The 27,547-nt window shown below is 44.9% G+C and overlaps 1 protein-coding gene across 1 annotated transcript in view; it reads left to right on the top strand.

The window, feature by feature from the left end:
* LOC308334483 (pleckstrin homology domain-containing family G member 3-like) overlaps window positions 1-25,897 on the top strand; it is a 93,825-nt gene extending 67,928 nt beyond the window's left edge. The window contains exons 13-26 of the mRNA XM_080791269.1: window positions 1,064-1,097; window positions 1,382-1,435; window positions 3,337-3,426; window positions 4,337-4,369; window positions 6,151-6,161; window positions 9,835-9,885; window positions 11,006-11,132; window positions 12,548-12,842; window positions 13,049-13,978; window positions 15,240-15,475; window positions 16,708-17,145; window positions 19,446-19,591; window positions 20,950-21,255; window positions 23,040-25,897. Coding sequence (XP_080647395.1) covers window positions 1,064-1,097; window positions 1,382-1,435; window positions 3,337-3,426; window positions 4,337-4,369; window positions 6,151-6,161; window positions 9,835-9,885; window positions 11,006-11,132; window positions 12,548-12,842; window positions 13,049-13,978; window positions 15,240-15,475; window positions 16,708-17,145; window positions 19,446-19,591; window positions 20,950-21,255; window positions 23,040-23,222 — 2,934 coding nt within the window. The 3' untranslated portion in view covers window positions 23,223-25,897. The remainder of the gene's footprint in view (window positions 1-1,063; window positions 1,098-1,381; window positions 1,436-3,336; window positions 3,427-4,336; window positions 4,370-6,150; window positions 6,162-9,834; window positions 9,886-11,005; window positions 11,133-12,547; window positions 12,843-13,048; window positions 13,979-15,239; window positions 15,476-16,707; window positions 17,146-19,445; window positions 19,592-20,949; window positions 21,256-23,039) is intronic.
* The last annotated feature ends 1,650 nt before the right edge of the window (window positions 25,898-27,547 follow it).

Raw genomic sequence — 27,547 nt, 5'->3', positions numbered from 1 at the left:
ACACCTATCACTAATACACCAATGACATGGTGTTATACCTCAGAAGGTACTGTGTAGTGTGTAGTACACTTATCAATAATACACCAATGACATGGTATTATACCTCAGAAGGTACTGTGTAGTACACCTATCACTAATACACCAATGACATGGTATTATACCTCAGAAGGTACTGTGTAGTACACCTATCACTAATACACCAATGACATGGTGTTATACCTCAGAAGGTACTGTGTAGTGTGTAGTACACTTATCAATAATACACCAATGACATGGTATTATACCTCAGAAGGTACTGTGTAGTACACCTATCACTAATACACCAATGACATGGTGTTATACCTCAGAATCAGCGTTCGCTTCCCGCGTTTGCGCGTCTTACTGGTGTAGTACACTTATCAATAATACACCAATTACATGGTATTATGCCTCAGAAGCAGTGGTGGGAAAAGTACTCAAAGGTTTTACTCAAGTAAAAGTGCCAATACTGCAATGTAGAACTAAAAGTACTTGTAAAATTGTACTTGAGTCAAAGTACAAAAGTATCGGCATCAAAATGCACTTAAAGCACTAAAAGTAATAGTACTCATATTGCAGAATGTCCCATTGCACAAGTTCAAAATGTAACGCGGCGCATTGTGAGCTTGTAGATCTGCTATTTTCAAGTGGCCCGATATGTATAGGGTTGAAGTGGTTAATGTATGTTTTCTGATCAAAATTAAAATCGCCGAAGTAACCAGTAACTCAAGTTTTCAAATGATTGTATAGCAAAGTAATTGTGGCTCTGAGATGTAGTGGAGTATAAGTAAAAGTACTGGAAAGTACAGTAGTTAAGTAAATGTACTTTGTTACTTTCCACCACTGTCAGAAGTAGGGTACACACTACACACCTGTGGATAATACACCAGTTACATTATATTAGACCAATTAAGGGATAATAATATACGCTGTGCCGGTAATAGTTGTTGAGAAATAACCGGGTGATTAAAAAAAAAGTTTGTTTTAATCAAACTATATCAATTTTGCCGCTTTTAAAATACAGTCTATTTGTGATTTGTTTCAGGCAAAGGAGGCCATCTTAGAAATGGACTCAGTGTGTAAGTATTGATATGATATGATATTGGTCGATATGCCTGTCTGCTTCCTGATTAGTTTCCGACCAATGACAAAGCTTCTAGGAACATCTTTGAATGCAGATTGCGGCCCCTAGGTGTGTCACAGAGACTACAATTTTTTTGGGAGTGTTCTACCCATTGTCATTCAAATGTTGACATAATATAGCAGCTTTAAGCAAATTATCCAGAACGCTTGATCTTCAACCAGCCTAAATCTTCACATGTGCCCGCCCCCCTTCTTCTCCGCTCCCTCCATTTGCTCCCAGTTACTGCCCGCACAGAATACAAAACACTGATGCTGGCCTACAATGCAACCAAAGGTATGGCACGCCCATATCTTCAAAGCCTGATCGACAAATTAGAATTAGACCCTTCCTCACCCCACCCTGGGTTACAAACCCCTCCCGCTCCCTCAGCAAACAGGGAGGCTGGCAGAACCTTCCCTAAAACACGTGTTCCCCACGTACGCACCAGACTCTTCTCCCTTCTGCCTCCCAAAACTGTGGAATGAACATCTTCTCCCTTCTGCCTCCCAAAACTGTGGAATGAACTCCCCTGCAGTTAGAGCTGCAAACTCACTCCCAAATCTGCCACAGTAATCTTCAGACTTCCACCTTTAGCCCGCAGCACTTGCCGTAGCACTTTCCATAGCCTGCCAGGCTGATACGTGATTTAGATAGATAAGACGGTAACAAGACAACTCACCCCGTTTCTGTTTTCCTCCCAGAATTTCCCCCAGTGAGGGGTAGGAGAGGCTGGACAGCAGACGGCTGGACTTTGAATTTCTCTAACTATAAAGTTTCATGACAGCAGACAGCCTAAGTACAAATATAATTTATGAAAATCTACTACAGTAAAGTCTGTTCACAGAAGTTGTTGTAGGATATGTGGGGATTATCTGACGAGGTACCATTTGAGTGTGCAAAACCTTACATAATTATACTGAATAATACTAAATTGTTTATACAAGGGGTACAGGAGTATCTTTTTATATTTTTTCCAAAAAGAATACAAACAGCCAATTGCATATTACAAAGTGATCCCCCTCACTGGTGAAAATTCCAGGAGGAAAAACGGGCAAGCACCGGGGTGAGTTGTCCAGTATTCGATAAGACAGATGTCATTGTTGACCTAGTGGACCTATCCCGGGATTTGAACTCGGGTCTCCCGCGTGAAAGTCCAATATCTTATCCCTTTGGACCAGGGGACATATTAGACTTTTCAGGCCATCAGGCAGAGCCTCCGAACCGCTCTGCTACACTAGCAACCTGTAGTATGTATAGTTTTGTATGTTTGTCTGTTTGTTTTAATGTACAGAAGATTGATTTTGTTTTTGGATATTCTAATGTTAGGCTGATGTTAGGTTCTTGGTTTACTTGTGATCATATAGATTATTATTTCTGTGCATTCAATGTAATTGCCTTGTGTTGTCCTATTTATATGGAGGTTATTATTGCCCATCAGCAATGACATATTAGTTTTAATTGTGAAAACGTTAAAAGAGAAGCTGAATTGTTAAATTACTTCTTTTCTAAAAACGGATAACTGTGAACTTTGTTTTGAGCGTTCAGATCGCTCCAGATGTCTAACCCATTCTGAACGGGAACCCCATTTTGGTGTTTCAAGCATTATGTTAATCCTTGCTTCTGGTGGGTCCCTGGAACAACATATTTTCAGAGGCGGGTCGGTGGCCAAATACATATATTTTTGGGGGGTCCTTGACATGCAAATGTTTGTGAACCACTGACATAGTAGCCTCGGAAACCCAGACGTTTTTATTTCCAGGGAGAGAAAAAAAGTCTGGGTCTGAGTCCACTTCAATTCGGCATAGAGTAGCGCAAACATTGCTCACTCTCTGCTGATTTCCGATTGTCTGCACCTTTGTAAAATTGTCATACACACGCACACATGTACACACACACGCTCCTCTCTCTCTCTGTCGCTCTAAGTAAATAGTCTCATGTCGCGCAGCTGCGCATATATTCTCCCGGCGGATCCTGCCGGGAGCTGCCTATGCCATGAAAAGCATAGGTGAGTTTCAGGCTACTGACATAGAAACATGGGGGTTTTTTTTTCAAGAAAACGGTCATGTTTTAGAAGACATTATTTTGTAGAATCGTCCTTGGGTCTAAATAGGCTAAAATCGATGTCATGAAATAAATGTTATAAAAAAAATGTGTTCTTCTTTATTTTTTCTTATTTTTTCCCCCCGTGCGCTCAGATCGGACCAGGTATCGCTACAGTCCCGACCGGCTGAAGAAGACTCTCTCTTGTCCGTCAGACGAGGGGCCGAGAGAACGCCCGCGGTCAGGTACAAACATAATATGGCTTATATTCAGTGGTGGAAAGTAACTAATTGCTTTTACTTAAGTACTGCACTTAAGTACAATTTTGAGGTATTTGTACTCTACCTGAGTATTTCCAATTTCCAGTACTTTTACTTCTACTCCACTACGTCTCGGAGCCAACATTTTAAACGTACATTAACCACCTCAACCCTATACATTTTGGCCATTTGAAAATAGCCGATCTACTGTACAACGATGCATTGTGAGCATTGTTGAATTGTTGAATACGTTTTCAACTTATGTACATTTGTGATTTTGTTTGTTTATATTTTTAAATAATCATTAATACCAAAAAAAATGAAAGAAATAAAGGGATATTCACTCACGACCCACAATGATTTAGCTTACCACACAGTTGGTGATAGACTTTATATGTGTGACCAGATTTGACTGAGAGCCTGCCATCGCGCAACCTCCAGCTTTTCACCAGAGGAGAAAAACTATTTTTTTTTTGTTTTTATCCAAAATGACTATCACAGGCAGATTCTTCACATGCATCTAAATATGAAATAAATGCTTAAACATGTAGCTATAGGTGTAATGTTAGAGTCCACAGAAGTGAACCTTTCAAGCCTGTTTTCCGAACTTGCTCTTTCTTTGCAAGACATCACTCTATAAGCCATATCTCCAAAACTGGTGGATCAAACTGAATTGTCAATTTGAAGCTTTCACATGACAAAACGAAAATTCAAAAAAATCCAATGGCAGCCCCTCAGTCAAATTTGGCCATATACATATATATATATATATATATATATATATATATATATATATATAAATAAACCAGTGAGGCATGCAGAGATGTTACTGTCCTTATGTATAATGTATTTACAGTTGAATTAATAGACATGTACGTAAATGTTGCTTTTGCAGAACCAAACGAACAGACGGTGAAGAACAACAAAGGTAATAAAACACTATTTGTTTGATTATATATATATATCTCTCAGGGGGGAAGATAAATTATATAAAATTTTAAAAAATGTATTTTTTCTTTAAAATATAATATATTTTTTAATATCGTGAAAAATCGTATCGTGATACGAATCGTATCGTGAGTTGAGTGAATCGTTACATGCCTACTAACCCGTATACACTGACACGAAACAAGACAGGAACGCCCCAAAACGTCACATCTGGGACATTTACCCTGGCAGAATTTTCTATGGCTGCCAATGCAACTTTTTCCAATCCTTAATCACATACGGACAAACATCTATGCCGATAATATCTAACTTGCGGAGGTAGCGTGCCTTGTCCACGGGCAACAGATCTTTCAACCTATGTCATGGCAAATAAGTTTGATAATCGCTACTCTGCGCAATATTGTTTTGGAAATGCCGCAAATTGCATTGCAGTGAACGAGAGCAAATCACAACTTACCCTGGGGGTGGTGACTCCGCCCTGAATATGCGTTGTCGTGTCAGTGTATCCGGAGAACTCGGCAGCTTTTAGCCGCATTTTAGTGCGTTTTTGTTTTACTTCACCTTCATTTCAATTGCATTGAATTGAGAGAGAGAGAGAGAGAGAGAGAGAGAGAGAGGATAGTTGTTTAGAGTTTACAATAGATGAGGTAGGACTGCTAAAAGTTTAAACACCAAAGTACCGAAACAATGTAATTAATTAGTAAACAATATCCTGAAATGGTAGGCCTACTATTATTGGTATTCACATACTCAACTTTTCATCGTCATCTAGCTGACCATTAATTAATTTGATCACTTTGGAAATGAACTATAACGTCTGTGAGTTTGACTGATGAAGACAGCATGTTAGCATGACGATGAAAACATTGATGAAGAATTTTCTCGGCGACTTGGAAAACTGGCGAGTTCTCCGGTATCCGACTGAACCATATGAACACCACTGTTTGTGGTCATAATGCAGGGGTATTCAATTAGATTAGGCCGGGGGCCACAACTGTAGAATGATTGTGTGTGGGGGGGCCACACAGCGCTGAAATTTGTGGGTTCTCAAAATGCTTTTTGTGCTCAAACACGAAGATTTATGTATATTTCCACACAGTAATGAGCTGTATAGACATATTATCCTGCTATATGAAGATAGGTTGAAAAGTGGTCCTTTAATGATTACCGTCATTATGGTAATATCACAATTAATATCGCACACACCAAACCTGTAATTTTTATTAGCCCTCATATTATTCTCCAAAAAAAAAGAAAAAAAAAGTTTTTCTTTTTTTTTTCCAAAATTATTTCAGGGGCCACAAGGGGGCGCTCCGCGGGCCGCCAATTGAATACCACTGTCATAATGGGTGGGTCGGTCGCGCGCATTTATTCAGAGTGCGTTTATTTTAATGATCAATCGATTCATGTTGTCGCGGCTCGTTTGGATCAACGGAACTAATGCTTGTAGTTATTATTTTAAGTTCCTGTTTACCGGTATCACCATGACAACTCATGTTTCAATGGTTTTAAAGGGGACATTAAAAAAATACTGTTATGTTTTTTTAAATAATATATTAATAATGATTATCATTAATAATAATTATCATTAAAATGTTAGTGTTTGGCCAGTTGTTTGCAGGTGTTCTGTCACAACACTACAGTACTGTCAGATGATTTGACACATGATGGATTGATGGTGTGTCTGTTCTCAATATTAAACTACATTGTGTGTGTGTGTGTGTGTGTGTGTGTGTGTGTGTGTTTCTGTTTCCTCTGCAGTTGTCTTGAAGGTAAGGAGTGTGCGTGTGCGTGTGCGTGTTTGTGTGTGTGTGTGTGTGTGTGTGTGTGTGTGTGTGTGTGTGTGTGTGTGTGTGTGTGTGTGTGTGTGTGTTTGTGTGTGTGTGTGTGCGTGTTTGTGTGTGTGTGTGTGTGCGTGTGCGCGTTTGTGTGTGTGAGCACACACACACACACGAGCACGAGCAATTTTGTGAAATTGTGAGGTCAATTTTCTTGGTCCTCCAGTCCCAACAGAAATGGTTGTTTTATGTTATTAAAAAAGGGAATAAAAGAGTTACTCTTCCAATTAGGAAAGGATTTAGGTTGAGGGTCATGGTCAGGATTAGACATTTAGACCGTTAGACTTATTTGTAGCTGTGTGCCTGCAGTGTATACCGCAAATAGCTCAGAGAGCTTGTAGATCTGTTATGCTCGCCTCCCAGCTATGTGCTATCTCTCTATGAATACGTAAAAGCAGCATGATGAGTATTCGTTGTGAAAGTGGTAACTGCGTGGTGTACTGTGATGTGGTGGCTGGTAGGGCAACTAGACTAGTACATCCACTAGTCGACCTTGTCGGTACTAGTTGATAAGAAAATACCCCGATTGTGTAGGCCTCAAGAACAGGTAGATTATAGTTATATATTCTTTTACATAATAGGTAGTTAACCCATTCTGACCGGGAACCCGTTTTGGTGTTAGCATCATGTTATGCTTTAGCTATTGAAAAACAGCAGATCTACAAGCTCATAGCGCGCCACCGAGTGGCGCGCTACAAGCTTGTAGGTCTGCTATTTTTGAAAAATCGAAGAACGACTGACATTTTTATAATCTGATCTCAGGTCAGAATGGGTTCACCAGACCAGTGTGTGTCCACTGGAAACCTCGTATGAATCTGATCTCAGGTCAGAATGGGTTAAACAACTAGTCGACTAGGAAACTAGGCAACTAGTCAACTAGTAAAAAATGACTATAGAAGTGAATGCCCTAGTGGCTGTTGGGGGTGGGTGGAAGACCGGTGAGTAAGCCATCTGTGTACAGGGACGTGCACACAGACATCAAAGGGGGCTTCAGCCCCTGCCCCTATTCACCCGTCTGTATAAAACAACTGCCCTCTCCAGACCACGAATGCAGCGTTCACTGCATGGTGAAAGAAATGCAAAAATGTCACTCGTCTCTCCTTTTCCCATGCCACGCCCGGGAAGGCAGCATGCTTTTTTTTACCCCCCGATGTCTCCTGAACTTGAACGTAGTATTTTGGCGTTGAACGGATTTGTTCAGGAATCCATGTCGTATATACTGTACACCGCATCTCCAGTAGATAAAGACTGAGGGGTTGCGCCCCGGAAATAGCTGATCTACAAGCTGCGACGCGTTGTGAGCTTGTAGATTTGCTATTTTTTGTCTAAAAGTGCCCTCTTGCGGTATTCCAGACCCTGCCTCTGTAACACTCTCTGCACTCTGTCCCTGACTGTGTATATAAACATGTATGTATCTGTACATTATCTGTATCGGTGTACTGTATGCTTCTATACTGTATCATGGTTCATCTTTTATTGGTCCCCCTTGAAAATGAGATGAGACACACACACACACACACAGGACAGAAATTTTACAATTTATAATGTAGGCATTTAACTAGCTCGATAACCGAAAATCTGATAACAAGATTATTGAGTACTCGTTTTCAATAAGCTGTGTTATCAATGCTCTATAACGAGGCTTATCAGGCCTTGTTATCGAGCATTGCGGCATCAGGAAATAAACGTAATCACGCACGCTGGCACAAACATGTCGGTCTAAAAGTATATCGATACCCGCCAACCAGCTCTCTCCTGGTAAACAAAATGACGCTTTAAACGTAACGCGGTACGCATAATTAACCAGTTTAACGGTTTCTTTAAAAGTTGTAGTGAAATGAAAAATACGTTTTTCACACTTTTAGACCATATCCGTGGTCATCATAATGGGCATACCTAACAATGGATGCCCAAAAAAATGGGCACATTCTCATTTTTGCGTGTTTTTATATCAAATATTTGTTTAAATTACCTCCTGAAAACGCCCCCCCCCCCCCAGCACGCAGACAGCGAGGGTGCTCTGCCGGGGGGGGATGGGGGACGGCGGGGTTGCTCCTCCTCCGGTCCCCAAAACCACCAGTGCCAGGCCAACAACAACAACATTAAGGTCCCGCATAACTCTGACGAGGACGACGACGACGAAGGCCGTCCCGACTCTCCAGAACACCTGAGCGACAACGAGGAGGAAGAGGAGGAGGGGACGCGGAGGACGGAAGAGGGACAGACGGAGGAGGAGGAGGAGGACCCACGCGGCGGGGACACACCGCCGCCGCCGCCGGCGCCCGCGGACGACAGTGAGGACACCGAGGAGGACGCCTTGTTGTTGGACGCGTTGACAATGCCGCGCGACGAGGACGACGACGACGACGACGAACAGGTAGAGGAGGAGGAGGAGGACTTTGCCAGCTCGGTGCTGGCCGCCATCTCCTGCTGGCACTACCGGGCTTTACTGTCCTCGCACACGCATGATGCGTCATGGGACGACCGCCTGGTGAGGCTCCTCTCTCTCTGGCCCGTCCCCCTTCCCTTTCCTATACTTCCGCTGCAGTGTTGATTTCGTCGACTTAAAACTACTAAATAAATACTACTACTACTGTACTAAATATACAGGAAATAAACTGTAGTTTTAGTTGACTAAAACGTACAATAGGACAACAAACGTGGCTAAAACAAAAATCTAAATTTGTCGTCAAAATCAACACTACTTCCTTCCTATACCTACCTTCCTTCCTGGCCGTCTTCCCTGCTCAAGGCATCATGGCTTACTCCATCCTCTTCCTCCTCCTCATCATCATCATCATCATCATCATCATCGTCGTCGTCAGCAGCATCACGGTCATGGCTTGGTCAGCGACTGCCCACCGCTGTGCGTCCGCTCGCTCATAACATACTAAATGTCACGGGAATAACCTCTCGCAAAACACACGCGCATCAAGCATCTCTACATGCCAGGATAACTCTGTCTGTCTGTCTGTTTTCTTTCTCCAATTATTATAATTATTATTTTTCTGTATTGTATTAGCCCCCCCCACCCCCCCACGCATTAGGAGGGCAATGTCGGTCACCACAAGCAGGGACGTTTGTTTTCAATGAGTCTAACGTGGTTTAATACCATTTTATAACATTTTGTATCATGTTGCAAACACGATATGCATACATTCACACCTTCTAGCATGGTGAATGTTGTTAGCCTGGCTAATAACCCAGAATCAAATCACACTGTCGTGTGCAAATTTTTTTTTTTGCCAACGGCTGATTCGGTCTGGCTTATTAGCCAGGCTAGAATGTTGTACCTTCTGTTGCTTTACTAACGTTGCACACGTAAGTGTTATGTGCATGTGTGTGTATTGTGCGGACATGGTTTGGTTCTACTCATTTAACTGCTAATCCATTCATTTCATTTGACTGCTGCTGCTCCAGTTCTCACATCGTGTTGTTCAACACTGTATCAGTGGTTGTCAAACTTTCTGTGTGTGTGTGTGTGTGTGTGTGTGTGTGTGTGTGTGTGTGTGTGTGTGTGTGTGTGTGTGTGTGTGTGTGTGTGTGTGTGTGTGTGTGTGTGTGTGTGTGTGTGTGTGTGTGTGTGCGTGTGTGTGCGTGCGCGCAGGCTGAAGAATTAACCAATGGCAAAAAGGAGGACATACAGGATCACAGACAGGTAGGATGGATTCAGTGCTCTGTCTCTCTCTGTCTTTCTTAAACAAGTATCAATTGTTGCAATGAGATGTTCACTTTTTTATTTTTGTGTGAAGCAAATTCAATCATCAAACATCAATCACAACTGGCCAAATTTAGCCCAAGGAGTGTTTTCCGTGCAAAACAAATGCTTGGAATGGGTTCAGAATCCAAAAAATATATATTGTTTGACACGCTACTTAAAGCACAATGGCATTTTAAAATGTTTGGTCCATTTGGTTACACCCCCAAAGTTAAATGACTGTGTCTACAGCCAATCGTTCCAAGCAAAGTAGGGCATTCACATCTAGTCATTTTTACTAGTTGACTTTTTTTGTGGAAATATTTGTACATTTAAAAACTGTGTACATTGGTGACTATAACTATAATCTACCTGATCTTGAGGCCTAGTGGCCTACAAGAATCAAGCAACCAAGTGTAAAATTACTGGATCTCTCGTCCACTAGTCCCTCCCTAACAGTTTAGTCTAGTTTTTATTTGTTGACGAAATTGTTGGTACTGTATAGTTAGTCTTGGTTTTAGTCATTGTAGCTTAGTTTTCATTTCGTTTCCGTTTAGTTGTTCTCAGTGGTAAAATGTAGTCGACGAACATTTTTCGTGTTAGTTTTAGTCGACGGAATCAACACTGCTCAAAACAAGCTTGATTTGCGCCTCATTTCTTGAACCGATATGATCCTCGGTTACAACATATATATGCTTTCGGTGAATGAAATAATATATTTTCCTGACTCGCAGCTTCCGGGTGAATCGGCTTTCAAACTAAGACGCTCTATAATGTTGAAGTGGCAATCTGTGAGTTCCTTTTCGGGCCACCAGATGGCGACGATGGGCAGTGAACGAGTTTTAAACTGCAAAATAATGACATTCACTTTTCACTAGCATGACTGGAGTTCAAATGAGACACAAGTAGCATGTGCTTAAATTCATATTTAGAAAATGTTTCAGATGTCAAGAGATGATAGAATGGTGATGGATGATGATAAAGCTTCATGGGCAAAGATAATAAACTTCAGAATCTCAAAAAAAAACCTCTCAGACATGCTATAGTGGTAAAATTGAGCACTGCTCTGTCTGTGTTGCAGCCTGCCGCTGAGCCAGCGGGGGGAATTGAACCGGCGCCCGTGCCTTCTGACCCAGGCTGCACCCTCATCGTCCCCCCACTCACACTACTGTCCACGTCGACCCCCCGAAGAACAGCAGCCCCAGCAGGTGAAGCTCACTCGTGGCTTATTTCACTTTACCTCAAAAAAACTATGTTTAAAACACATTCTGGGCCCCTTTTGGTGTTTTAAGCATACTAGCCCTTACCCGTTGTGAGATATTTGCCCCATCTTGTGGCCGCGGGGGGTACTGCACCCAGGCGCATTGCCCATGGGATCGTGTGGTGATGTAAAAACAATATTTGTACAGTAAATATGACAGTTGCGTCTGTAAAAAGTAGCCTAGGTCACTTCTGGGAGCGTGCAGATTTTTTTTGGCATGGAGAGATGTGTGCTAATAGTGTGGCTCGGTCGGAGATAGACCACGTACAAAGACCACGGCTGTAAACGGCTGTTTTTATTCACTAATAAATTCATTATTAATCATTAATGTGTCAAATCGAAAAAAGGGCTCTGTTAAGACCTCCATATAATCATGGTCCATGCCTGTGTGAAAAGTGGGAGTGATTCGTGCAGTCAATGATGAGATAACGCTCTGTCAGTGACGGACCATGATTATATGGAGGTCTTAACGCAGTCGACGAACATTTTTCGTCATAGTATTAGTCGATAATGTCACGTGGACCCCTCAATAAGGAGTGGTCTCTCAGATGATGCTAGTGTCACGTCGACCCCTCAGAAAATGCTAATGTCACATCGACCCCTCAGATAATGCTAACGTCACATCGACCCCTCAGATAATGCTAACGTCACATCGACCCCTCAGATAATGCTAACGTCACGTCAACCCCTCAGATAATGCTAACGTCACGTCGACCCCTCAGATAATGCTAACGTCACATCGACCCCTCAGATAATGCTAACGTCACGTCGACCCCTTAGATAATGCTAACGTCACATCGACCCCTCAGATAATGCTAACGTCACGTCGACCCCTCAGATAATGCTAACGTCACATCGACCCCTCAGATAATGCTAACGTCACGTCGACCCCTCAGATAATGCTAACGTCACATCGACCCCTCAGATAATGCTAACGTCACGTCGACCCCTCAGATAATGCTAACATCACGTCAACCCCTCAGATAATGCAAACGTCACGTCGACCCCTCAGATAATGCTAACGTCACCTCGACCCCTCAGATAATGCTAACGTTACCTCGACCCCTCAGATAATGCTAACGTCACGTCAACCCCTCAGATAACGCTAGTGTCACGTCGACCCCTCAGATAATGCTAACGTCACGTCGACCCCTCAGATAATGCTAACGTCACGTCGACCCCTCAGATAATGCTAACGTCACCTCGATCCCTCAGATAATGCTAACGTCACCTCGACCCCTCAGATAATGCTAACGTCACCTCGACCCCTCAGATAATGCTAACGTCACCTCGACCCCTCAGATAATGCTAACGTCACGTCGACCGCTCAGACAATGCTAACGTCACGTCGACCCCTCATAGATAAGGTGTCGTCTCCTGGGACTCCCGAGTCGGACAGCAAGACGCTGAGCAGTGCCGAGTCGTCCGACGACGAGGACAAGGAGACCTCCATCCTGCCGTCCTCCGTGCTGGACCAGGCCGGCGCCATCGCCCAGCACTTCTCCACCTCCACCAGGAGGGGCAGCGTTCCCTCCGCCAGCGGCGACGATGGCGCCGCCGCCGCCGCTCGCTCCCTGGGGTGCCCCTCGCCGCGCTTACCCGGCGGCAGCCGCACCGCTAGCACCCTGAGTCTGGCCGCGGAGCCCGCCACCGACAGGTGGGTCTTAATTAAATTACAAGCTCGGAGCACATGTGGACGCGCCGGGAACTTGTACTGTATCTGCTATTTTCGAACAGCCAAGAAATGCATAAGATGACTATGATGCTATGTTAACTAGTTTTGCTGGGGACCAACTGGGTGGCCCCGCAGGAATCGTTCCCAGGACGAAATGTCCTAACGATACGCTACTCGTGTTATCCCAGGTTGAACAGCGCTTGCTCGGACGCCCCAGAGAACGAGGCGGGAACGACGACGACGGACGACCTGACGCTGCTGTCTCCCCGAGAGGACAGCCTGTTTGACGGCGGCGGAGACCTCCTCCGGGTGGGAGCGCTCCGCAGGAGGAGGGACTCCACGCTGTCCAAGCAGGACCAGATGCTCATCGGCAAGATCAAGTGCTACTACGAGACGGCGGAGAGCCAGGACCCCGTCTTCAGCCTCCGCCGCAGGGAGAGCCTGAGCTACATCCCCGCCGGCCTGGTCCGGAACTCCGTCACCAGGATCAACAGCATCCCCGTGAAGGATCCCACTTCTGACGCCGCAGACGCCGAAGCCGCCGCCGCCGCCGCCGGCGCCGCCGTCGAAGAACTGACGACGGACGAGAACCGGCCTGACGGCTCTCCCCCCGTCCCCGCCCCCGTCCCCGAGGCGAGCTCTGCGGCCGCCGCGCTCGGTCCGGAGTGGCGACCTCCTCCTCGGCAGGAGGAGGAGTTCCGGGAGGAGAGATCCGGGGCCGTCGACGAGGACGACGAGTTCAGGCCCTCGTCCGAGATGATCAAGATCTGGCAAGCCATGGAGCGAGACGTCTGCGGGACGACGACGCATGAGGGCGAGCCGGGAGGAGGTGGAGGAGGAGGAGGACGGGAGAAAAGATCGCGGGAGCCCGCGAGGAACTCCAGAGTGTCCGCTCTGAGTCTGTCCAACCGAAACCACCACCAGACCTCCTCCGGGAGGAACGGCGAGGGCGAGAGGGGCGGGGCGGCCGCGGCCGCGGCCGCGTCGTCGGGGGAACCGGACCTTGCGGCCATCGCGGAGGAGTCGGCCGGCCCGTCCGCTCTGAGGAGCGGCCGTCCGCCGGGCCGCTCCTCTGCGGGCCTCGCTGCCGTCCAGGAGGGTGAACCAGGGCTCCTAAGGTAAAGTCTTTCAACCGTTGGCAGTTTTGCTTGATAGTGCACGGTGGTCGTAATCTGTGATACTTCCGTGACCGCGGAGAGCAAAGGTCCGTTTCGCAGTGGATTTATCATCTATGAAGGTTAAAAAGCACATTGAGATAATAAAAAAAATGCGGGGGGGAAATTTATGAGAGCCCCGAATCCATATCAAACCATCAAAAACCTGTTAACTCATCCCCCTGCTAACGACTTCTTTAACGTGTTTATATCCCGAGCCGCCAACGACGCCATTAATGTGTTATTTAGCTCCATGTTCCATTGGCTTTCCCTTCAGCCACAATGCATTGAAAAAAAGGAAGGTGGTGGATCAGGCCTTTCTAGTTATTTTTATGAGAATTCCACCGCAAATCGCGCTGGATGAATAAAGCGACTATAATGTTCAGTGGCTCAATAGCAATATGAATGCTTCTAAAGACTCTTATGGTAGTTATTACCGCGACCACCTCCTCCGCCATTGCTGTTTTGGGGAGACGAGGAGGCGCTCTTCTTCTACAACCAAATAGACGACACGTGAAAGTCCAACCTCTTAACCACTAGACCAAAGGGATATCCCTATGGACTGGGGGCAGATATTAGACTTTTGAGGCCATCAGGCTGAGACTCTGAGCCACTCTGCTACATTAATTCATATTAAGTTAAACCTTTTTCATACTTTTTTTTTAAACACATTCAAACGGCCGATCTGATCTACAAGCTCACAACACGTCACCATGCCAAATGTGCACCAGGCAATATGGATTGAGAGGGGCCAGACTTAATCTGCCCCATGGGGCAATATGCATTGAAAGGGGACAGACTTAATCTGCCCCATGGGGCAATATGCATTGAGAGGGGCCAGAATTAATCTGCCTGGGGCAATATGCATTGAGAGGGGCCAGACTTAATCTGCCCCATGGGGCAATATGCATTGAGAGGGGCCAGACTTAATCTGCCTGGGGCAATATGCATTGCAAAGGCAGACGAAGGCTGGCTATATGCGAGGCTACCACGGACCACCATTTGATGAGATTTAGCCTCTCAGACCCAAGACTGAGTTAAAGAGCTGGAGAGACAGGGATACTCCTGTTACTGAACTACATAGCAATGATTACTATCGGAATATACGGCTTTAACCTTTTAATGAAAGAAGAAGTTTTAGCCCAAAAATATGACATGCATAAAAAAAAGGACTGAAATCAGTCATAGCAACTGACAACTTGAACCCATGCTACCCCCCACGCAGGGCTCGGCCGACCAGGGTGCAGCAGCTTAGGGCTAACGCAGTGGGAGAAAGGACCAGGGCTCCAGAACCCCAACAGCCTCTGGACCATGATGACCAGGCCAAGAGCAAGGTGCTGCACCTGGCCCGTCAGTACAGCCAGAAGATCAAGTCCGGCAAGCAGCCCGTGGTGGTCCAACAGAGGAGCCTGCAGCGCAAGATGCTGCCCTGTGTCCTGGAGGAAAGCGACGCTTTATCAGGTACAACAGACGGATCAACGAACAGAACCGTTGGTTCCCATTCACTTTTTCACGTCAAGGACCCCCATATTGACACTAATTACACTAATTACCCACCCCCATTTGAAAACATATGCCAGGGAGTCAGGGACCCCCATCATAAGAGAAGATTTTTACGGCTCTAGCAGTGATTTTTTTATTTCAAGGAAGGCCCAGTTTGACATGCATTAGGCTACGGACCCCCCATTTAATGGCATTTCTATCTATGGGAACCCCAATTTATATATGTAAAATCAATGTTGATTTAACTCTGAGAGTCACAGTCCCATAACGTCCCATTTGGTTCCCTCAAGGACACCTGGGAACCACTGCCGGGTGCTATCTTTAAGGGTCCATTAGGTTACCAACTTTCCGCATCATTTAGCTGGGGACCACCTCAAGGACCACTGGTGGTCCTCGGACCGCCGGTTGAAAACCACCGATTTAACCCATGTAGACCCATGTAGTGTCACCTTAGCTTTTAACTACTTTAACCTTTATTTTCAACTTTAGGTTTTTGAGAAAATCGTGAAAACGTGTGCAAATCTTTGAATTATATATTCTTTCCCAGCGAACTTTTTCTTTTAAACTCATATCTTTGCTTCTGAGAGATCCCCTGGAACAACATGTTTTCAGATGGGTGTCGGCGACAGAATACAGGATAATTCTGTGGGTCCTTGGCATGAAATAGTTTGAGAACCACTGACATAGAAACAGGTTTTTCAGAAAACTGTTTAGAAGACGGTAGAATCGGGGTCCTCAGGTGTAAAATGTGTTAAAAAAACGTTTTCTTTGAACTTGGACCAGCTTTTTTCGTCGACTAATACTAAAACTAAAAATGTTCGTGGACTACCTTTTTTCACTGGCGAAAACTAAACTACGATGAATAAACTACCGGTAAGACTAAATATATTGCCAATTTGTCAACAAATAAAATCTAGACTAAAATGTTAGGAAGGGACTAGTGTACAAGAGTACTGCTATTTTCAGCAATTGTGTGGCATCAAGGCCCCGCCAAAATACATTTCAGACTAAATTATTATGATGTTTAGTCGACTAAAACTTGACTAACACTAAGACATTCCAGGTGACTAAAATGTGACCGAAACTAAACGAAAACCTATTCAAAAAGACTATGACTAAAACTAAAGTCAAGATTTGCTGCCGGAAACAACACTGACTCGGAACACCGTCTTTTCCGTTCCCGCTTTCAGGTAAAGCCACGACGCCAGGTTCACCTCTGACCTCCTCCTACCGTGAAACGCCGCCGCCGTCGTCGTCACTGAGCCTCGCAGCGGAGCGTCTCCGCGCTCCTCCGCCCGCTCCTCCGTCCGCTCCTCCGCCCGCTCCCACTTCTGACACCACCATGGCCGGTCTCAGGCTCCTCCTCCTCTCTTCCTCCTCGGGCCAGAACCCCCACAACCCCCACCCCCCTGTGGCGGCGGCGGCGGCCGTGGCGGCCACCAGGAGTCCTGTGAGCCCCACCCCTCCCACCGAGGGCTTCCCCTGGCCCCACGTGCGAGAGCTCCGCTCCAAATACGTCCCCCGTCCCGACCAGACGCCGCCGGTGGGCCGGAGCCAGTCGGTACCGGAGAGGATGCTGGACGCTGGCGCCAAGCGGCGCTCCAGTTGCTCCTCCAACCTCTTCCAAGGTTATTATTATTATTATTATTATTATTGTCGTGAATTATATGTTTTGAATTCTATCTTTTAAGCTTTGTTTTGATTTTATATTTTCAGTTTTTTTTTTTTTTTTTTTTTGTGAGTGAGTTTGCTGGTTTATTTTATTTTATTTTTTTATCCCATTCAGGACGGGAACGGGTGTTTTAAGCATTATGTTATACTTTGGCTATTGAAAAATAGAAGATCTACAAGCTCACATAGCGCTGTACTGAGTGCCGTGCTACGAGCTTGTATATCTACTATTTCTGAAAGATGATATGAATATATTCTTTCAGAGCGAACGTTTTTAACTCAAATCTTTACTTCTGGCGGGGGGGACGGGGGGACGACGACATCATATTTTCAGATGGGGGTCCTTGACATGAAATAGTTGAAACCACTGACGTAGAAACATGTTTATATTACAGGGGTTCTCAAAGTGTGGTCGGGAGTACACTCCAGGGGTGCCAGGGAGTCCCCTAAGGCAGTGTTTCCCAACCTTTTTTCTGCCAGGGCACACTTTTCATAGCCACAAAATCCCAGGCCACACCTAGATGCGCGGGTGGGGGGGCAATATATATGATATGACATATATGACAATATACATACATACATACATTGTCCTTGTGGCACACAGGTTGGGAAACACTACCCTAAGGGGTGCCAGGGGGTCCCCTAGGGGTGCCAGGGAGTCCCCTAAGGCAGTGTTTCCCAACCTGTGTGCCGCAGTACTTTAGTGTGCCGTTGGAAATGGCCAGGTGTGCCGTTTGATTTGAACAGAAGTAGCCTCGGTACCCAGGCTTTTATTTTCGTTGAAAACAAGTAACTCCGACACCTCCACTGCAGGGCTCAGGGGGCTGCCATGCAGTCCGGTTTTGCAATTTGCATCATTGTTGCTTTTTTTTTTTAATCATCAATACATACATCAAATACATTTAGCTCACAGCCACTTAGGCGCCAGGGAGCGCGAGCGCCACAGTACCATCCGTTGATGCGATGTGTACTATCCGCGACACCCCCTAAAGCCCAAATGCCTGCGGCTGTATGTGCCGCTCTGAGGGTCTCGCCACCCGCCAACAGATAGCACCATGCTTTGGTGCCATGTGTGACTATCAGCCGACATGCAACAAAGCCCCCAGAGCAACACACTCAGTACAAACATTTAAAAAATATAAAATGTCCAAGAGGGAGTCCTCACATCAGGATAAGGCAGAAAAGGGGCAGAAAAAATATATATTGCCCATCCCCACCAGTCTAACGACCCTCGTCCATAGAAATGCTAATGTATATGGCTTTGTTTACATGAGGAGATCACCTACTCGTCTGGCATGTACTGTATAAAAAAAAACTCGCGTCACCAGGCTTTCAGTGCGTTCCTGCTGGTGCGTTCACACGTGCAGTTGAAATGATGCAAAGCGCGTTGTGAGTTGATCATGCGGGAGCCTGGTTTTAGCTGGTGTCAATCTATTAAGCTGACCTACAAGCCCACACGGTGTTGCAAAAGCGGCTGTTGTGGGCTTACAAATCGCCAGGGCAGAGCTACTGCATAACACAGTAACGGCAGACGCGACGCCATTCACGACAGAGAAGCAGATTAGCCGCGCCGGGTCCTTCATGTTTCACGTTTGCTGTTGTCATACCGTAAATTCATAATTATAGAAGTTTCTAAAAACGTAACTTTCAAGTGAACTTTATGGAAGAAGTTTAGGGAGAAGTCTTTCTTGCCTGGCTGCGGTGAACAGGGAGCCAGGGAGTCCCCTAAGGGGTGCCAGGGGGTCCTACCAGCTAAATTGGTTAACCCATTCTGAACGGGAACCCATTTTGGTGTTAGCATCATGTTATGCTTTAGCTATTGAAAAATAGCAGATCTACAAGCTCATAGCGCGCGAGCTTGTAGGTCTGCTATTTTTGAAAAATCGAAGAACGACATGTTTTAGAATCTGATCTCAGGTCAGAATGGGTTAATCAGACCAGTGTGTGTCCAGTGGAAACCTCGTATGAATCTGATCTCAGGTCAGAATGGGTTAATGTAGCATCACAAGCAGTTTAACCACTTTGGCCCTATTTTACTTTGGTTTTGGCTGTTCAACAACAAGCAACAAGCTCTGTGTGCTTGTTTTTTTTTTTTTTGCAGCCAAATAATTAAATGTTTTTTTTTTTTTGGGAGGGGGGGGTCCTTGACATGAAAATGTTTGAGCAGCAACTGATCTATAAATAACACAGACCTCTTCCCGTGTGTGTGTGTGTGTGTGTGTGTGTGTGTGTGTGTGTGTGTGTATGCGGTGAAAAGCGTCCTCAGACAGCGCGTCGTCGTACCAGTCCCACCCCAGCAGGGGGCAGCAGAGGAGGTCCGTCAGGCTGCACCGGACCAGCTCTCTGGACCCCCGGCTGAGCAGGACACGCCCCTCCTCCGGTGTCCTGGAGAAACAGCACACGGTCAGTCAGCATGCTCCACAGACACATCACCCTTATTGGGGCCAACCAAAATAGTCAGGGCTCTAGTACGTGAAGAGTCTGCCTGTGCAACACAATTGGTGCCGGAAGTGCATCAAAATAGAAGCTCCGGGGTGCCAGAGTTGTCTGACGCTTTTACTCTGAAAGCCATGAACCGGAAACACTTTCTTAAAAAAGTTGACTTGACAAAGTGACCTCACAATCCCCGATCATCTTAATATATTTATATACGCTCCAAAAAGCGTTCATATTTTGCGGGAGAGACGGATGAGGAGCAGAAATGAAGCGCCAGCATATCGATCCATTCATCACCACGGAGAGCGCCCTGGATGAGGAGATACGAGTAATTATTTCCGCCGCGCTAACATGGGAGTCAATGACAAGCTAATAGTTGCACAGAGCGTTAGCATACGGCAAGCGAAAAGCGAAATGCCAAAAAAACAAATAGGAATAATTCTGAATATTCTTATCTCGCCCCGTGTCGTTTGGACGTCGCTAGGACGTCTACAGACGTCACAATTATTTGTGCAATCGTTTCCATGTTGAAAAAATGTCTGTACATAAAAAAAATATATAATAATAATCAAACATAGCGGTGTCGTAAGCTTGTAGATCAACTTTTTCCGCTATTTTGTAAGATTCTTGGAAAGAAGAAAATCATAAAAAATGATTTCTTCATATATTTCAGTTATTTGTCATATCTGGCCCTGTGCAATTTGTGATTCCGAAGCCTAAAACACACACAAATACGGTAAATTGTTTATCGCAATTATTTGTGGAATTGTGTGACAAATAATTGTCAACTTAAATGTGTAATCGTGACAGCCTCAATAAAGGATTGTGAATACTATTCCACCCCCACATCCACCCATCCATCTTCAACCGCTTATCCGTAGCCGCTTCGTGGGGGCAACAGCTCCGTCAGAGTGCTCCAGACTTCCTTCTCCAGAGCAACATTAGTAACTTCCTCCTGGGGAAGTTCAAAGGCCTCCATCTGTGCCTTGGTTTGCCCCGGGGTCTCCTCCCCCTCGTGCCTCGAGGACCTCCATATAGGGAGACCCTCGAGAGGCATCCTAACCAGATGCCCGAACCACCTAAGCTCGCTCCTTTCCAGGCGAAGAAGCAGCGAGTCTCTCTCGCGTGACTGAACTTCTCACCGTATCTCTAAAGGGAGATGCCAGCCACCCGTCGAAGAAAACTCATTTCGGCCGCTTGTATTCACGACCTTATTCTTTCGGTCGTGACGCACACGTCATGACCATAGAGTAGGAACGAAGATTGCTCGGTAGACGGAGAGCTTTGCCTTCTGAGCTTTTTTTTTCTTCTTCCACCCCCCACAGCACGCGGTCAGACTCCCCAACGGCGGTCACCATGACGCCGATGGCTACTACGTGTCTGGCTCGGCCCCTCTGCCCGGCGGCAGCAGAAAGCTGCTGGTGATGGAGAAGGTTCCCGACTCTTCGCCATCGGGAGGGCCGGAGCCGCCCGGCGTGGAGACGATGGCGCGGGAAGTCAGAGAGGCGGCGCCGGCGGGGGCGGGACAGGAAGTGGACGACGTCAAGGACAGCTACGTTCAGATCCGCTCGCCCACCAGCCGCGAGAAGATGTCCATCATGGCCGTCATCGAGCGATGCCGCGCCTATCAGGTTAGCTGTTAGCATTTATTCTATTGATTCCTGGTGTTCTGGAGTTCTATTGATTGCGTGCAAGTACCGGGATGGCGCCCTGGGGCAGCCCTACCGCCAGCTCACCACTGGCTGTCACGGTCCAGCATTTATTCTATTGATTACTGATCAGGTTAGCTGTCACTCTCCAGTAGCCATATGTAACCATTCACTCAACTCACGATACGATTCAAATCACGATACTATGTTCACAATAATATGATTCTACACAACATTTATTCTATTGTTACTTTCGTAACAGTCGTGCAGCAACAGTGAAAATAGTATTCTCTATTCTACAAACTCTACATGTAGAGCTTGTAGATCAGCGTTTTTCACTATTTTGGTGAAATATTTGAACTTTTCAATTAAATTTTAATGTCATGTCCCGATCAATTACTAATCAATTACTTTATCAAATGATCTATTATTGATTATGTTATCGCGATGCGCTGTGGGCATTGTGGATCTTTATATTTCCTCAATTTCTCGACTCGCTTTGCGTTACTTTTGATGATTGGCTCCGATGGTCCGAAGGACAGCCATGACAAGACATATTGTCCCACGGCTGGGAGGGCAAGCGTGACATATCCCACAATCCAGTAGCAGCATAGCCTCAGTACCCAGGCTTTCATTTTTCGTCGGTGCAAAAAAATGAAAGCCTGGCGAAACGCATTGTCAACAAAATGTGACATAGCGCTGCACTAGGGGAGGGGGAGGAGGGACCATAGCTGACGGACACATCGGTGAACCAATCAGGGCGTGCGCAAATATCAGCCGCTCTAGACCAACATGTTAGCTCAGGCTAGTAGCAGCATAATGCTGCTACAAATATATTCCCACGAGTGCCAAGTCAATCAACTACATCTCATGGAATTTAAGGTCTCACTCAACAACCCAGTTAACTCATTCACTGACAGGGTATATACGTACATAAATAATCCACCCATCACCAGCGATGTATATGCGGTTCGTTCGATCTCCCAGTCGTTGCTGAGACGGAGCCTTTGCTTTCCGCATTTATCTGCGTTTTTTTGTCAATGTAAACTTCCCTTCAATAGAATTGTGGGGCGACATTTTCCCATGGGAAAAAGTAAACGGGAAGCAAATAATGGTGACAACGCGATCTCCAGGTTCTCTAGTGTCAAAGTTTTTTGTATTTTTTTGTGAAACTGAATGGCTGGAAAATAGAAATTAAGAGTTTACATTAGTATGTAGTTTATAAGTGTGTGCATGCATAGGCCTACACTTTCCTTAATGATTTTATCTGGTTTCAGTATTCATTTATGATATATCTTCTCTATTATAAGGTTATTTTTGTCAGTTTGTATTGGTGGTGGGGAGGGGGGCAAAACATTTTCCCCAGCCAAAAAACTTTGAGAACCCCTGTGTTAGAGAACAGCCTCCCCCTGGTCATGGAGGAGGAAAGGAACTGGTTGGAATAACGTGTTCCTTCCACGCGCTACGTCCAACCAGGGAAACTCCCACCTATCAGGTGAAAAGAAGCTGCTTGGACTGGTCAGTCCATTGCTCTCCCCAGAGAGAGTGTAGAGCCCAGGATTACATTAGATAATTGACACTGGGTTAAAAATGGGTTACGAAATCATAGAATAAAAAGGGGGAAAAGAATGTTAGGGAACAGCGCCATCTAGTGGTAGAGACTGACAACACATGTTAAGACGGGTTACACGTCATTGGCGCTCTGTCGGAATACAGCCAGGTGTCCCAGTCACAACGACAATGTCATTGTTCCTTCCTACTACCAGGAGTCGGACGAGTACAAACAGCGGGAGCAGGAGGAGGAGGCGGGGCTGAAGGCAGAGCCTGTTGCTGTGGGTGGGAGAGGCAAAGAGGAGGGAACCGCCCCCATCTCCACAGAGCAGAAGACGGACGATGGAATGCATAGCATGGTGAAAAACCTCCGCGAAAAGTTCCAGAACCTCAAATGAACACAGCACACACACTTCCTGCAAAAAGTTCCGGAACCTCCAATGAACACAGCACACACTTCCTGTGAAAAGTTCCGGAACCTCGAATGAACACAGCGCACACTTCCTGTGAAAGGTTCCGGAACCTCCAATGAACACAGCACACACTTCCCGCGAAAAGTTCCGGAACCTCCAATGAACACAGCACACATCTGCCCAAGTCTACAGACATTAATGTTTGTTTAGGGCCCTAAATGACGACGTAAGAAGTGTGAATGGCCCTTGAGGCTGCTCAACAGTGCCACATTTACTTTGTACTCCAAACAGACAGACAGACATACAGACATACACACACACAGCCAGTCATTGGAGCGGTTAGGCACCGCTCAAAGAAGATAATTTCCTATTTGCCCGATCAGTAAAACGTGTATTCTCCTGTTGATTGCTAGGGGGAAAAAAAATATATTCCCTGATGATCGGTCAGAAAAAATGTGATGGGATTTGCTGTTGATTGACCAGTAAAACGTCCTGTTGATTTATCGGAACAATCTGGAGATCCAATAAGGGATCGGGGCTTCTGTCTTTGAACATGTATTTGTAACACTGTAAAGAAAAGGAAAAAAAGCATCCTTAATTGTTTTTAAACTTTTATATATTTTAACCTGTGGAAAACATACAGTAGTAATGCTGTACTGTGTGTAGCGGCACATTGGCGATGCAAAGGAAAATGTAAGATTGTTTATTAGGGAGACAAAGTACTAAAGTATGTCAATAGCATTTACCGACTAATATTGAGTATTTATATAAGCTGTGAAACGGCTTCCCACGGAACAGATGAAATTCTGCTGTACATTATCTAAACCGCTGGTTCTTAATGTGTGGTCCGGGGACCCCCCGGGGGTCCTTGGGAGCGTTCCAGGGAGGTCCCTAATATAACATCAAAATCTGTTGAACCACTTTAACCCTGTGTATACTGCAAATTGGCCGTTTTGAAAATGGCCGATCTACAAGCTCACGGCGCACCACGTAATAAGTATTCTGGGTCTTTATAGTTCAGTGGGTTCCCTTTTGGGTCTGTAAAGGTCCTTAAATTAAAGGGGCATTCCACTAATTTTCAACATTTTACTATGTCATTAATATATCTTAGAGCTGTGTTTCCTAGAACTGTAGGTCTGGAAAAAAAATCACCATTCACCATGTTAATGATTTTTTTCAGACCTCCAGAATGGGGAAACACAGAATGGGGGGGGACTTTTTTTAAATTATTTCCACACAACAGCTCTAAGGTATATTAATGACATAGTAAAATGTTGAAAATGAGTGGTATTCCCCTTTAACTCTGAGAGTGTACAAATGGACCCTTACAGGTCTGTAACTCTGAGATTGTAACAAATGGAACCAAATGGACCCTTTCGGGTCTGTAACTCTGAGAGTGTAACAAATGGAACCAATTGGACCCTTACAGGTCTGTAACTATATGAGTGTACACATGGAACCAAATGGACCATTACGGGTCTGTACCTCTTGGGAGTGTATACACATGGAAACAAAGGGTCCATTTGGTCATGAGTTAAATCAACACTGGTGATTTTGCACCGGAATGCTAACGTGTATAGTTTATCGTTATTTCCCTGTCATATTTGTAGGTATAATTTCTGAGGGTGTAAGAAAGTATAAAACTATAAAACGGGAACTTTATGACGTGTAAAACAAAAGTATTGTGTGCTGTTTCTTTATCAGAAATATGTTCTCTCTCTCTCTCTCTCTCTCTCTCTCTCTGAGAAAAAGTATATGGGAGAAAATATATCACGAGTGGCCAAAATATACCTTAAAGATCTATATAGTGAAGATATATGTCCTGTGAATAAAATATACTATTATATATAATATATATGTATATATGTCGTTGCTGCCGGGCAGAAACCTTGTACTGTATATCCATATTTCAACCATTATTTTGTGATGCGTTGTGAACTTAAAGTTAAGTGGCTGTGTGTGTGCGTGCATGTGTGTTTATGAATAAGCTCACGGCGCACCACTTAATGAGTATCCTGTGTCTTTATAGATCGGGGCCTGGGTTTTCCTCTCGGGTCGGTAAAATGCCACCATTCACTCCAGCACTACGTCTCCCTTGCCAGGGATTTCAGCCGGGTGTGTTAACTTTGAAGAAGTAGAAATTCTACCCGTGTGAACCGGGAGTAGCAATCGTCCATTGTGGTGCCACACAGTAGCGCTAATATAAATACCTAGAGCTTGTGACTAAATGATTAAACTACTTGGAATTAGATCCATTGTTATTGTTCCGTTTCATGAAAGGTAACCGTTTTGGACATAATGCCTACAGGGGTTCTACGCGACAGCAACGCTATATTTATAATTTGTTCGCTTCTTTTTGTCCCGTGTTGAAACATGGTTGTTAAATATGTGAAGATGTATTTTGGGGGGTCTGGGTTTGCCGGTAATTGTGCAAATTCTCCTTTGTCGTGTCTTTCTGGACGTGCAGTACGTATTGGTATTTATTGAGTTGATGTAAATATGTCTGTGTATTGTTTGTGTATTATAATAACTGTGCTTAAGTAACATACGTTATAAATGTGTTGCATCTGGATGCCGTTGGCTCTACATTGTGTATGTGTGTACGCTGTGTACGGGACAGAGTTACATTCTTATTAAAGCACCACATACTGTAGCTACAACTGTGTGTGTGTGTGTGTGTGTGTGTGTGTGTGTGTGTGTGTTTGTGCGCGTGCGTGTGCGTGTCGGACTGTTAGTATATTGCAGTGATACTCAACCTCAGGCCCGCGGGCCACATCAGGCCCGCGGGACCATTATGACTGGCCCACCAATGAAAATCTAAAAAAAAAGAAGAAAAAAAAATCTGGAAAATGAAATAAAAATAAATAAATCTGAATGAAGTTATCTTTAATTACATTATTATAAGTAATACTATTACTATACTATACTATTACTCGAACGAAAATAAAAGCTTGGGGGGGGGGGGGGGGGTGGGGGAGATGCAATGCAAATGAAAGACTCTGTATCCCTATTCCCTGACATAATTTTATAGCTAAACGGACAGAATTCTATTTTATTTGAATGATGAAACCCAGCTGCCATTAATAGTTGGAAATGGAAATGGAAATTGCGGAAATTGCGGAAATGGAAATTGCGGAAATGGTGGAAATGGAAATTGCGGAAATGGAAATTGAGGAAATTGCGGAAATGGAAATTGCTCTTCACTTATAGCTATCTATTTTCAGGTAGATTGTTTTATTTTACTCAGTCAGCCATATCACTACTCATTTTTTTTCATGAAAAAGGTCATAGCTGGGTAATCTATTTTCAGGCAAGTTGTGTTTATTGTATTTTATTTTACTCAGCCATAACAATTTATTTTCTGTTAACCAACTTGCTGGCTGGCAGGCAGGCAGACAGCTACTCATAGACAGGCAGACAGACAGACAGCTACTCGAGAATTGGACAGGCAGGCAGTTAGACAGCTACTCATAGACAGGCAGACAGACAGCTACTCATGGAGAATTGGACAGGCAGGCAGACAGCTACTCATGGACAATTGGACAGGCAGGAAGGCAGACAGCTACTCATAGACAGACAGACAGCTACTCATGGACAATTGGACAGGCAGGAAGGCAGACATGGCTACTCATAGACAGACAGACAGCTACTCATAGACAATTGGGCAGGCAGGCAGACAGCTACTCATAGACAGACAGACAGCTACTCATGGACAATTGGACAGGCAGGAAGGCAGACAGCTACTCATAGACAGGCAGACAGACAGCTACTCATGGACAATTAGGCAGGCAGGCAGACAGCTACTCATAGACAGGCAGACAGACAGCTACTCATGGACAATTAGGCAGGCAGGCAGACAGCTACTCATGGACAATTGGACAGGCAGGCAGGCAGACAGACAGCTACTCATAGACAGGCAGGCAGACAGCTACTCATAGACAGGCAGACAGTAAGACAGCTCATTGACAGACAGACAAATAACTACTCATGGACAGACAGACAGACAGGCAGGCAGGCAGGCAAAGAGCTACTCATGTTATGTTATTATAACAGCTACTCATGTTATGTGCAATAATTTGTGCAGTTATGGAAACAGCTCTTTGTGTTTATGCAAGAAAATGTAACACATTTATTTATTTACATATTGTGTGCATGCACATTGTACTTTGATACATTTTGCGAAAATAAAGCAATTGAAAGAGAGAAGTTATCAAGTATCATTAATGTCGTAATTCTATCTACTGGCCCCTGGCCCCTTGCCATTTTTGTAATGTGGCCCACAGGTAAATCTATTTGAGTATCCCTGGTAT

This window comes from Protomyctophum bolini (assembly GCF_963924005.1).
Source record: "Protomyctophum bolini genome assembly, chromosome: 19".
NCBI lineage: Eukaryota > Metazoa > Chordata > Actinopteri > Myctophiformes > Myctophidae > Protomyctophum > Protomyctophum bolini.
This window is presented reverse-complemented; position numbering and strand designations above follow the sequence as displayed.